Source organism: Myotis myotis, unplaced genomic scaffold, assembly GCF_014108235.1.
Source record: "Myotis myotis isolate mMyoMyo1 unplaced genomic scaffold, mMyoMyo1.p scaffold_m19_p_9, whole genome shotgun sequence".
Taxonomy (NCBI): Eukaryota; Metazoa; Chordata; class Mammalia; order Chiroptera; family Vespertilionidae; genus Myotis; species Myotis myotis.
Window position 1 is genome coordinate 91,701,848 of NW_023416401.1, and position 14,019 is coordinate 91,715,866.

General features: G+C 57.9%; 1 protein-coding gene across 1 annotated transcript in view; it reads left to right on the forward strand.

Moving 5' to 3' along the window:
* The window catches only part of NTSR1 (neurotensin receptor 1), a 32,227-nt gene that overhangs the window by 12,008 nt on the left and 6,200 nt on the right, over nucleotides 1–14,019 (forward strand). The window contains exon 2 of the mRNA XM_036323614.1: nucleotides 9,174–9,375. Within this exon, the coding sequence (XP_036179507.1) occupies nucleotides 9,174–9,375 (202 nt within the window). The remainder of the gene's footprint in view (nucleotides 1–9,173; nucleotides 9,376–14,019) is intronic.

Sequence of the window (14,019 nt, forward strand, 5' to 3'; positions counted from 1 at the left end):
GAGCGCACAGGGAGTGGGCTCAGCCTCACCTGTGCTCCTGGGTCCCAGGTGCTCCAGGGCCGGAAGGTTCTCTGTGAGGCCAGCTCGGCCGGGCCAGGCAGGGCCGCACCTGTGCCCTCAGCCCACCCTTGCCACTACATGTGGTGGACTCCGCAGCGGCCTCTGCGTTCCTCCCCAGCCACGCGGCCACAGGGCGGGGCCAGGCCTGGGCTGGGTGGAGCGCAGTGAGGCCCAGCAGGAGTTTCCCGGGATCAGGTGGGTCCCAGTGTTGGGGAGACAGCTTGCCTCTGCCGCCGGAAATAAACAGGCGGTCACTGCCTGGGGCTGCGCTTCCTTCCCTGGGACGGGCCCATCCAGCAGGTGGGTCTGCAGCCAACTCCTGCACTCGGGGGGCCAGGCTGCTGGCTCAGTGGGGGTGGCTCTGAGTGGGTCCCCGGGACAGCCGCTGGGCAATGGCTCTGGCCCCGGCTGCTGGTGGAGCAGCTATATAGGCAGCACAGACAGAGCAGCGGGAGGTGGATTCCGCAAGAACATGTGTCCCAGGTGTGGGGGCGGGGGGGGGGGGGGAGGGCCGTGACCAGGAGTCCTGGGTTCTGGGTCTTTGGCTCTGGCCTGAAGGCTTTTACAGCAAACGGCCCTGCATCCTGGGAATCACACAAACAGCCCGTGGCAAGCCTGTGCCCTCGACCCAGGGCCGGACTGTCTGCAGGAGCCCTGAGGCCAGCATGGCCTGAGGCCCGGGCAGCCCACACAGCCACTCTGAGGGGCTTAAGACAAGTCCCCTCCCACTTCCACTCATCTGTTCCCAGTTTCAACTTCTCTCCTGCCCTCCCCAGCTTTCTCTCCTCCTGTGGGGGTCATGGCAGGGTGGCCCAGGCCCGAGAACATGGCTGACATCTGGGTGAAAGGGGCCTCTGGCAGCTGGCAGCTTTGAAGTTCCAGAACATTCTCCAGTGAGACCCCGTCATGGCATTGTCACATTGCAGCAGAGAGGCATGGCCAGGCGGACTGTTCTGGGAGCACAGAACGTACCTGCACGGTGTCTCAGGCCATGAATATTCATGGCAGCACGGAGCCTGCAGAGTCCAATGATGTAAATGTCATGAACAGTGTGTGACCGTGTTTTGGGGAGAAGATCGTCGAGGAGATGAGTCTTGGTTACCAGTCATAGCAGGGCAACGCCTCCATGGCCTTGGTGCGGCCGCGGCTCCTCCGCACGGTCATCCTCCAGCATCACGGCTCTGGGGGTCAAACACGAGCCCCCACGGGCAGGAGCTGTCTCGGCATCCTAAAACAGTGGGCTGGGAGCGCGGGCAGCGCCCAGTGGCGTCAGTCCCGGATCCATTCCGGGAAGAGAGTTCTAGAAAGCTCCGCTGCCATGGACGAGCTCCGGGCCGTCCTACCCAAGGATGGCGGGGCAGGTGGGGACATCTGGGGAGGGCATGGCATGGTGGTCTCATCTTGGGATGGGAGAGGGAGGGGACATCACCCTCTGAGGGCCACTCATGACTTGGGTCTCAGCTGATGAGGAAGAAGGTTCTGGGCTGCGGGGTCACTGCTGTGATGAGAGTGATGACCTCGCCAGCACAGGTCCTCCCGCCGCCGCCCTGAGATGGCTTGTCCCCGACTCTGACTCACGGCCTGGGTGCACTGCTTCTGCTCTCGTGATGCAGCTCCCAGCAGAGTTCCGTCGCCTGTATGCTGGCGTACTGTGTGCATGGGCTGTCCGGCCGTGGATGCGCAGGGTCTGCGTGCTTCAGGCGGTATCCCAGAGCCTGCCCAGGCTTCCCAGGTTAGGGTGCCCATGCTGGGACGGCACACCCTCCCTTTGCCAGCTGCTGTGGACTGAATGGTTGTGTCCCCCAGTGCATGTGCTGAAATCCATCCCCATGTGGTGGTGGGAGGAGGTGGGGCCTTCGGCCGGCGATGAGGTCATGGGGGTGGAGTCCCCATGAAGAGACCAGGGCGCTCCTGGCCCCCTCCAGCCCTGCGAGGGCACAGGACGGCGGCCTCACCAGAACCTGTCCCCGCCAGCTCCCTGATGGACGCTGCCCCGCCGGCGCTGTGGGAATAGTTCTGCTGCGGTGCTTTGCTAGAGCAGCCGGTCACTCCTTTGTTCATTCACATAGTATTTGAGGGACAGTGGGGTGCCAGGCCCTGCAGCCCACTGGGGGGGGGGCAGCAACTGGGAGAACAAACATGTACCGTCCAAGCTAAAGGAACACGTGGACCCGCATCACCTGTTCTGGCTGCTCAGGTGACAGGTGGCCTGCTGAGCCCAGGCAGAAGGGCAGCGCCAGGCGCTCAGGGGAGCCTGCCTATCTGTGCCAGAGCAGACAGCCTGTCCCCACAGGCCCTGGCTCCCGGGCTGGCCCCATTCACAGTTCTGCAAATTGCCATGATTTGCGTGGCGGAAGGGGTGGGCGGCGGGCAGGGAGGGAATGAATGCCGCATTTGCTTTCCTCAAAGGCTTCAGCCAGATGCACTCCCGCCAACAAAAACCCCAGCGCACAGGCTTGCAGCTCTGCGAGTCCAACAAATGAACCAATTGCGCCTTTGTGACGAACCATTATTAGGAGGGAGATTAAATTCCTTTCGTGGGTGGAGGAATGGTGCGGACGGAGCGGCCTGCGACAGCGGAGGCCTGCCTCTGGGACAGCCCCCACGCCCCCCAGCCCGGCTGGCCGCCCCAGGCCTGTGGCAGGGGTTCCAGGTGACCGGCGGGAAACAGCCCTGCCCAAGAAGGGGCCGTGCTCTGGCCGCCTTGCTCCTCGCTCCAAGCCTGGAAACACAGTGATCTAGGCCCTTCCCTGCACCGAGCCGTCGTGCGCACGTGCCTGGAGAGGGCAGTCTCGTGTCCACTGGGCCTGTGTCTCGTGGAAGCCCATCGCAAGAGACACCGGGATGGAGGGAAGCACGGCCTGTCACCGACATGGCTGCCATGCTCCGGACACGCTTGGGGACAGCACTGGCACCGCCCGGGCCTCTGGCTGCACTTGCCTGTCCCCCTTACCTAACCCACTGATTGTGTCCTGGACGGACCACAGCCAGGCTGATGGCACAGTGGGGCTGAGTGGGACGGTGGCACAGGATCCCGACATCTTTTCTGGGTCCGACTCGCTCCTGATCACAGCCATTCCTGACGGAAGCCCAGGAGGGGCCTGGCTGAAGGAGCACAGGGCCACCTCCAGCCCTGACCAGTTTGGCTCTATGGTAAGAGCATTGGCCCTTGAACTGAAGGGTCGTGGGTTCAATTCCTGGCCAAAAGCATGTACCTGGGTTGCAGGTTCGATCCCCAGCCCCGGTCGGGGCAGGTGCAGGAGGCAATCGATTGATGTGTCCCTCTCACATCAATGTCTCTCTCTCTCTCTCTCTCTCTTCCTTTCACTCTTTATAAAAAAAAAAATCAGTGGAAAAATACCCTCAGGTGAGGATTAACAACAACAACAGAAGTGTCACATCCTGGGGCTTAAGCCCAGAGCACAAGGTCCCTCCAAGCCCAGTGGCTGGTCAATTTGGGAAGAAACAGCCAAATGCTGGCTGAGTTGGGGTGAGTCCCTTTCCTTAGGGCCATGGTCGGCAAACGGCGGCTCGGGAGCCACATGCGGCTCTTTGGCCCCTTGAGTGTGGCTCCTCCACAAAATACCACGTGCAGGCACGCATGTACAGTGCGATTGAAACTTCGTGGCCCATGCGCAGAAGTCGGTATTTTGTGGAAGAGCCACACTCAAGGGACCAAAGAGCCGCATGTGGCTCGCGAGCCGCCGTTTGCCAACCACGGCCTTAGGGGCCTCAGAGGACACAAGTGTCCCTGCTCCCAGCCCCCCTCCATCCGGCCCAGGTTCTGGGCCCGCCATGATGAGATTTACCTGGAGCAGGGAAGGGGTAATGCTACTGAGAAGAGCCCAGATGCTGGTACAGAGCCAGATGTCCACAGAGACCACGGCCCAATGCTGCCAGTGGTCGGTAATTCAAAATCGGGAGGGAGCAGGATATTTGCTGAACTGCCCACACAATTACATGGCAGGAAAACACTGAAATTGTGGGGCTGGAGACTCATATGTGGCCATGACGGGCACATGGCAAACAGGCGGCAGGCCAGCTGCATGGAGGAGGCAGGTCCCCAGGCCCGGCCAGGCCCCGGCTGCAGGTGGGACCTTTCTGTGCACAGCCAGCGCTGCGGGCTCTGGCCTGTGGCGTAGCGTGTCCCGGTCTCCTGGGACATCCCTGACCTGCGGCTGAGGGGATTTGAACAAATGCCAAGAAAGCCACTCCCAGCGCCTATGAGGCCGGGGGCTCGCTCAGGGCCAGGCCCCCCCCCCACTCCCGGCTGGCGTGGAGCATGCTCTCTGGGGTGTGGCTGCTGCCAGGGCACATGTGAAGCTCCCAGAACACTCTGCACTTGGGAGCCGGCACTGTCATCCCTCAGGCTCATCGGTGCCCGACACCTGGGCAGAGTGCAAACAAAGGCTTAGCAGACCCGGTCGCGTTGGCTCATGCTCGCACGGCGGGGTGAGCAGCAGCCAATGCTGACAAAGGGTCGCCGTCACCGCGTGAGGGGCGGTGGGGACGGGGCTGGGCCCGCGTGGCCATGGTCTCTGTGGTTAGGTGACCCTCAGGCCCCTTCTTGCCCCAGTGCGGTCCACCTGCCTGCTCACGCTCTGACACTGCCCCTCCAAGGATTTGTTAAGCCCCCTTTGTTGCTACTAGGCAGACAGCCCACTGGTCAGAACCTTCTCGTGGCTCTTCAGCCAGCGGACATTTGGACACACGGCAGACAGGCCGTCAGCCTCCGTGGTGGCCACCCTGTGCGATGGCTCCCATGCGGTCCTGAGAAGTTCTGGCATGACCGAAAAGCCACCCCTCTCCCCAGCTGCTGCATCCGAGTGAACATAGGCCAGACCAAGGGGAGGGGCCCTGTCCTGCCCCTCCAGAAGGACACCTCCCTGGGCACAGGGGGAGGGGCAGGTATGTTGGGAGACCAGCCGCTGGGCTGGTGCCAGGGCCGCAGCCCACCCAGGAGCAGACAGGATGCAGCTCCCAAGGGGCTTCTGTTCCACCGCGTTCGCTCTCAGACTGTGTGCTGCCCCTGTGGCTCTGGCCCTGAGGGGTCGGGGAGACTCCCTTGTGTAGGGCCTGGAGCCGGGGTTCCTGCAGAGTTTGGGGCTGCCCTTCATGAGAGGACAGGAGGGGTCCGAGGACAAGGTGGGGGGTCCGTGGTGGCCTCTGCCCCTGGCTGGCTTGGTCCCTGCCCATCCCAGTCCCCCCTCCCTGGAACCCTGGCAGCCCCATCAGGTTTGTGGGGTCGCTGTCCATGGTGCTGACCCAGGGCTCCTGGGACTCCAGCGTTCTCTCCTCTCTGAGTCAGCAGTGGCTCTGGTCCAGCCTCTCTCAGAAACTCCAAACCAGAGAGGAGGCCGGGGACCTGGGCAGAGCAGAGCGTGGCCAGAGGAAGAAGAGAGAGAAGGACAGAGGTCAACCCTGAGAGATCACCAAGAACTACAGTTATCTTCAAAAATCTGCAGTTACTCCCCAGAAAGTGTCCCCTCTGGGAAGCTGGGAAAGCACACACCCCAGGAAGCTTCCCGGATGAGGACAGCCCTCACTCGCGGCTGGCTGCGCCGCTGCTCTGGCGCTCTGCTCCTGCCCGCTGAGCCGAGGCCCACCGAGGCCACGCCGTGAGAGCTCCCTCGGTCAGCGGCCCAGCTAGGGCCCCGCTGCGTTTGTCCTTCTGTAAAGTGAGGGTGCCAGCAGCTTCTCCCCCGTGGATTGGAAGTGTGTGTCGAGCTCTGAGCATGGCGTCCGGCCTGTGGACAGCACTTTCTTAACAGCTAAAGGCTGTGTTCCAACTGGGAAGTGGGGATTGGAGGCACTAAATGTCCTTTATTACATTGAGCCAAAATCTGCGTATTCAAGCTACCTAATGGGCTGACTGAGCTGTGCACGGCTGAGACTTGTGGTCGGAAGTAGCTAAGCCCTAAGCTGCACATAATCCACGGTCCCCTCCCCGTGGCGGCTTCTCAGGCAATAAGATGACTCAGTGCCTCCTGGTCCCATCCCGTCCTGTCCCCTGGTCCTCCACCTTTGGTTCAGAAATGCCAGCAGTTCCGGGGAAGTGCGAGGCCCCCCCAGCCACACGCTGGGCCCCTCAGACGCGGGTCCTGGGGTGCCGCTCAGCGCTTGGCCGCCTTCTGTTCCAGCTGCGTGTGCTGTGGACCGTGTGTGCTGCTGGGCAGCAGGCCTTTGACTCTGGGGCTGCGGCAGCACCCAGGCATGTAGGTGCCCCTTAGGTGAGGGACAGCCAAGGGCATAGGTCGCCTGGACAGTGCTGGCCCTGGGAAGCCCTGGGCCGTCACCTGGAAAGAACCTTCCTGCTCTCTCGGCACCCGGGTCCTCTGACATGAAGTCAGGCCCCTGAGTTCCGGTCCCTTCCACCTCCAGCACTTCCCGTCCCAGGGCGGCAAGGTGACGCGTGTGGTGGTCATGGACCCGAGGGGCAAGGACCCAGGGCCCTTCCCCAGCAGAGGTGCCACCTGCTCCCACCTCCACCGGGTGCTCTGAATTCAGGACGCCCTCGGGAACCCCGTCCTCTCCCGGAGCCTGCGCGGGCCGGCACCTGTGGCTTCTCTCGGGAGCCGTCCTGGTGTAGCGCTGTCCCCTTACTTTAGGGACCCACTAGCTGCTCTGTCCCAGCTCTTTCCCCACCTGCCGGGCTCACTCTCGGTGTCGATGGAGCACCCCCTGGTGTGGGCGCGTCGGAACTTACCGGCCCGCTCCAGCAGTGAGCACGGAGCCTGCTTTTCCAGCGAGGCCGTGTGGCGTGACCGTGACACAGCGACTGTGGAGTGACTCGCGCCATAGTTCCTGCCCTGGAAGCCCTGGCGCTCGCTTTGTGTCAGGACTTGGGGTCCGAGGAGCATCCTGCTCCATCCAGGGTCTGCCCCGGAGGTTAGGCGGTCGCCCCTGTGGGCCGGCCTGGCTGGGCAGGCCGTCTGCTGGGCCCCTGCCGGCCCAGGAAGCCATTTTCAGACTCGGTGTCACTAAGCCGCTGGGTTTGCAAACTCTTAAGCGGGACTCAGCACCTTCCGACGCACCGCACCGCGGGCAGCTGGGGGAGCCGTGACGTGGCTGAGCCCGGGGCTGCCCCTTTACCTAAACGCACTGGGACTCGTGAGAGAGGGCCGGCCCCTACAGCCCCAGCGCGGGTCTTCCGGAGGGTGGAACGGGCGGTGACCACCTCAGTGAGAACCCCTGGCTGCACCGGAGGCGGCCCCACACCCGCCACCCTGCCGCTCCTGTCTGCCGACACCAGGCCGGGCCAGCCTCCCGCCCGAGCACACCGCTGCCCACCAGCTGCCCTGGGCACCACTTACTGCTATGGTTGGGCCATTCATTCCCCTCCGTCTCCCTCACAGAACCACCCATGGGGGCCAGAGAAGGCGGGAGCGTAGTCACAGAAACATTAGGAGAGCAAGACAGGCATTTCTCCCTGGACTGAAACAATTTATGTTCCATCACTCATTTTATAGCAAAATTTTACAGCAGCACCTGAATCACTGTTTTTAAAATTCCAACAGTGCAGCATATACATGAAGAGCCAGCGTCCATCATTTCCTCTGGCCGTCTTGTGGCTTTTATTTCTGTTTTTAACCTTTGCTCCATCTGAGTTTTGTTTGTTCGTTTGTTTTTGGTGAGAGTTAGGGCACAGGTCTCAGGAACTAATTTGGGTTGTCTTAAGCGGGGGGGCGGGGGGAGGAATATTTATTTTACTCAGGAGTGAGGGCTGCAGGCACAGCTGAGTCAAGGAGCTGGAACCATATCGTGTCGCTCTCCTGTCTCCTGTGCGGGCTTCATTCTTCCGTGGGTCCTTCCCACAAGTTGGGGAGATGGTGCCAACAGCCACAAAAGCACTTTCTCACTCAGCAAGCCCTGAGCGGAAGGCCTGCGGCTGGCCCTCACGGATGAGCGTGGTGCGGGGCTACAAGCGGCCTGCATTCCTCCAATGAGGGCCTGCCCAGGTCTTCCCAATGTGCTGATGGCCAGGTCTGGAGCGGGGTGGGCAGTTCCCGGGAAGCACAGGGGGGTCCTGGGAAGGGGCAGAGGGTGCAGCCTCCTGGCTTTGCAGATGGACACCCACCTTCTCCACCTGCTCAGGTGCCATCGCTATCCCACGTTGCAAAAGTTCTGGCCTCTCTCCTGCCTGTCCACTCATCCCTGCCACACTGTCCTCACGGAAGTCTCCTTTCACGTGCTCCCATCGCAGTACCGCTGGGGCATCCCTGTCTCACACTGACCCGCCACTCCACCTTCTGGAACATTCCTGGCTATCCTTAGATTATGTTATTTTCCCACTTGAATTTTAGAATTAGCCTGTCTCTTCCCCAGTCACTCTCATGTTTTATTTGGACAAATGCATAGACCAAGCAGAGCCCGTCCATGCCCCCGTCTCTGTCCAGGGGCCCACCGTCAGCCTCTTCTTCCTCCCGTAGTCACATTGCACAGGGCTGATCAGATGCATTCCTCTTTGCTTGTTGCAGGGGTGGGGGCTGGGCTGCTCCCCTGTTCTCAGAAGTGGGGGGTAGAGTGCAAAAAAGGGGCACAGCCTGAGCCCTCGTGCGTGCTGTGCGCCTTGGCCGGAGAAGGCAGACCACCGAGCCAGCACCTTCCTGGTGCAGACTCTGTCTGGCCTCCAGGCTGGAGGGCTGGGAGCCGAGGACAGGCATCGCCCACCCCCTGAAGCCAGCATTGGCCTGAGTTTCCTCTCCAAGCCGGGGACCCAGTCTGGTCAGGTGGGGCTGCAGGGCCATGGCCTCCTCCCCCAGGCCAGACCCACAGCCCATGGGGCCCCGCCCAGCCCCCAGAGGTAGCTATTTCTGCTGCCTGCACTCAGCGAGGTGCCGTATTTTAAATGTTTTGACGTTTAAAATCTGTGTTGGATACATTCTCTCTGTTTAAATTATACCCGGCTGTGGTGACTCACAGGGAATCAGCTTGTCTTCTGCGCCCAGGCCCAGCCCCCTGAGCAGAGGGCGGGAGAGGCTGCAAACCTCCTGTGGCCCCGGGCTCAGAGCAGGCAGACTCCAGGCTGGATGGGGGCCTGTGTCTGCTGGTCACCCCAATAGACCAAGCGCCCCAGCCAGCGGGTCCGACGGGCTGTCTCCTTTTCTCTGCAGATCAATACCTTCATGTCTTTCGTGTTCCCCATGGTGGTCATCTCCATCCTCAACACCATCATCGCCAACAAACTGACAGTGATGGTCCGCCAGGCAGCCGAGCAGGGCCACATGTGCACGGTTGGGGACAAGCACAGCTCGTTTAGCATGTCCGTCGAGCCAGGGCGGGTCCAGGCTCTGCGCCACGGAGTCCGAGTTTTACGTACGTATCCACTGGGCCTTCTGGGAGGGCAGTGGGGTAGCCAGGGACCGGCAAAGCAATGAATGCTACACCTCAAATAAGGCAACGTTTAAAGACCTGTGGGTGGAGCCAAGACTCAGAGTGCTGGCTCCACCAGGGCAGTGCTGCTCTTCACTGCACTCACCCATCCCCCCACCATCTACCACACACTCACTCATTCACTCATCAACCCTTCACTCACCCATCCCCCCACCATCTACCACACACTCACTCATCACTCATCAACCCTTCACTCACCCATCCATCCACCATCTACCACACACTCACTCATTCACTCATCAACCCTTCACTCACTCATCCATCCACCATCTACCACACACTCACTCATTCACTCATCAACCCTTCACTCACTCATCCCCCCACCATCTACCACACACTCACTCAACCACTCATCAACCCTTCACTCACTCATCCATCCACCATCTACCACACACTCACTCATTCACTCATCAACCCGTCACTCACTCATCCATCCACCATCTACCACACACTCACTCAACCACTCATCAACCCTTCACTCACTCATCCATCCACCATCTACCACACACTCACTCAACCACTCATCAACCCGTCACTCACTCATCCCCCCACCATCTACCACACACTCACTCATTCACTCATCAACCCTTCACTCACTCATCCATCCACCATCTACCACACACTCACTCATTCACTCATCAACCCGTCACTCACTCATCCATCCACCATCTACCACACACTCACTCAACCACTCATCAACCCTTCACTCACTCATCCATCCACCATCTACCACACACTCACTCATTCACTCATCAACCCGTCACTCACTCATCCCCCCACCATCTACCACACACTCACTCATTCACTCATCAACCCTTCACTCACTCATCCATCCACCATCTACCACACACTCACTCATTCACTCATCAACCCGTCACTCACTCATCCACCCACTCATCTACCACACACTCACTCAACCACTCATCAACCCGTCACTCACTCATCCATCCACCATCTACCACACACTCACTCAACCACTCATCAACCCGTCACTCACTCATCCATCCACCATCTACCACACACTCACTCAACCACTCATCAACCCGTCACTCACTCATCCATCCACCATCTACCACACACTCACTCATTCACTCATCAACCCGTCACTCACTCATCCATCCACCATCTACCACACACTCACTCAACCACTCATCAACCCGTCACTCACTCATCCATCCACCATCTACCACACACTCACTCAACCACTCATCAACCCGTCACTCACTCATCCATCCACCATCTACCACACACTCACTCAACCACTCATCAACCCTTCACTCACTCATCCCCTCACCATCTACCACACACTCACTCATTCACTCATCAACCCTTCACTCACTCATCCATCCACCATCTACCACACACTCACTCAACCACTCATCAACCCTTCACTCACTCATCCCCTCACCATCTACCACACACTCACTCATTCACTCATCAACCCGTCACTCACCCATCCATCCACCATCTACCACACACTCACTCATTCACTCATCAACCCTTCACTCACCCATCCATCCACCATCTACCACACACTCACTCATTCACTCATCAACCCTTCACTCACTCATCCATCCACCATCTACCACACACTCACTCAACCACTCATCAACCCGTCACTCACTCATCCATCCACCATCTACCACACACTCACTCATTCACTCATCAACCCTTCACTCACTCATCCATCCACCATCTACCACACACTCACTCATTCACTCATCAACCCGTCACTCACTCATCCATCCACCATCTACCACACACTCACTCATTCACTCATCAACCCTTCACTCACTCATCCATCCACCATCTACCACACACTCACTCATTCACTCATCAACCCTTCACTCACTCATCCATCCACCATCTACCACACACTCACTCAACCACTCATCAACCCGTCACTCACTCATCCATCCACCATCTACCACACACTCACTCATTCACTCATCAACCCTTCACTCACTCATCCCCCCACCATCTACCACACACTCACTCATTCACTCATCAACCCTTCACTCACTCATCCATCCACCATCTACCACACACTCACTCATTCACTCATCAACCCTTCACTCACTCATCCCCCCACCATCTACCACACACTCACTCATTCACTCATCAACCCGTCACTCACTCATCCCCCCACCATCTACCACACACTCACTCATTCACTCATCAACCCTTCACTCACTCATCCCCCCACCATCTACCACACACTCACTCATTCACTCATCAACCCTTCACTCACTCATCCATCCACCATCTACCACACACTCACTCATTCACTCATCAACCCTTCACTCACTCATCCCCCCACCATCTACCACACACTCACTCATTCACTCATCAACCCTTCACTCACTCATCCCCCCACCATCTACCACACACTCACTCATTCACTCATCAACCCTTCACTCACTCATCCATCCACCATCTACCACACACTCACTCATTCACTCATCAACCCTTCACTCACTCATCCATCCACCATCTACCACACACTCACTCATTCACTCATCAACCCTTCACTCACTCATCCCCCTACCATCTACCACACACTCACTCATTCACTCATCAACCCTTCACTCACTCATCCCCCCACCATCTACCACACACTCACTCATTCACTCATCAACCCTTCACTCACTCATCCATCCACCCATCTACCACACACTCACTCATTCACTCATCAACCCTTCACTCACTCATCCACCCACTCATCTACCACACACTCACTCATCAACCCTTCACTCACTCATCCACCCACCATCTACCACACACCCACTCATTCACTCATCAACCCTTCACTCACCCATCCACCCACCCATCTACCACACACTCACTCATTCACTCATCAACCCTTCACTCACCCATCCATCCACCATCTACCACACACTCACTCATTCACTCATCAACCCTTCACTCACTCATCCATCCACCATCTACCACACACTCACTCATTCACTCATCAATCCTTCACTCACTCATCCACCCACCATCTACCACACACTCACTCATTCACTCATCAACCCTTCACTCACTCATCCATCCACCATCTACCACACACTCACTCATTCACTCATCAACCCTTCACTCACTCATCCACCCACCCATCTACCACACACTCACTCATTCACTCATCAAACCTTCACTCACTCATCCACCCACTCATCTACCACACACTCACTCATCAACCCTTCACTCACTCATCCACCCACCATCTACCACACACCCACTCATTCACTCATCAACCCTTCACTCACCCATCCACCCACCCATCTACCACACACTCACTCATTCACTCATCAACCCTTCACTAACTCATCCACCCACCCATCTACCACACACTCACTCATTCACTCATCAACCCTTCACTCACTCATCCACCCACTCATCTACCACACACTCACTCATCAACCCTTCACTCACTCATCCACCCACCCATCTACCACACACTCACTCATTCACTCATCAACCCTTCACTCACTCATCCACCCACTCATCTACCACACACTCACTCATTCACTCATCAACCCTTCACTCACTCATCCACCCACCCATCTACCACACACTCACTCATTCACTCATCAACCCTTCACTCACTCATCCACCCACTCATCTACCACACACTCACTCATCAACCCTTCACTCACTCATCCACCCACCCATCTACCACACACTCACTCATTCACTCATCAACCCTTCACTCACTCATCCACCCACTCATCTACCACACACTCACTCATTCACTCATCAACCCTTCACTCACTCATCCACCCACTCATCTACCACACATTCACTCATTCACTCATCAACCCTTCACTCACCCATCCACCCACCATCTACCACACACTCACTCAGCACTCATCAACCCTTCACTCACTCATCCACCCACCATCTACCACACACCCACTCATTCACTCATCAACCCTTCACTCACCCATCCACCCACCCATCTACCACACACTGACTCATTCACTCATCAACCCTTCACTCACTCATCCACCCACCCATCTACCACACACTCACTCATTCACTCATCAACCCTTCACTCACTCATCCATCCACCATCTACCACACACTCACTCATTCACTCATCAACCCTTCACTCACTCATCCACCCACCCATCTACCACACACTCACTCATTCACTCATCAACCCTTCACTCACTCATCCACCCACTCATCTACCACACACTCACTCATCAACCCTTCACTCACTCATCCACCCACCATCTACCACACACCCACTCATTCACTCATCAACCCTTCACTCACCCATCCACCCACCCATCTACCACACACTCACTCATTCACTCATCAACCCTTCACTAACTCATCCACCCACCCATCTACCACACACTCACTCATTCACTCATCAACCCTTCACTCACTCATCCACCCACTCATCTACCACACACTCACTCATCAACCCTTCACTCACTCATCCACCCACCCATCTACCACACACTCACTCATTCACTCATCAACCCTTCACTCACTCATCCACCCACCATCTACCACACACCCACTCATTCACTCATCAACCCTTCACTCACTCAT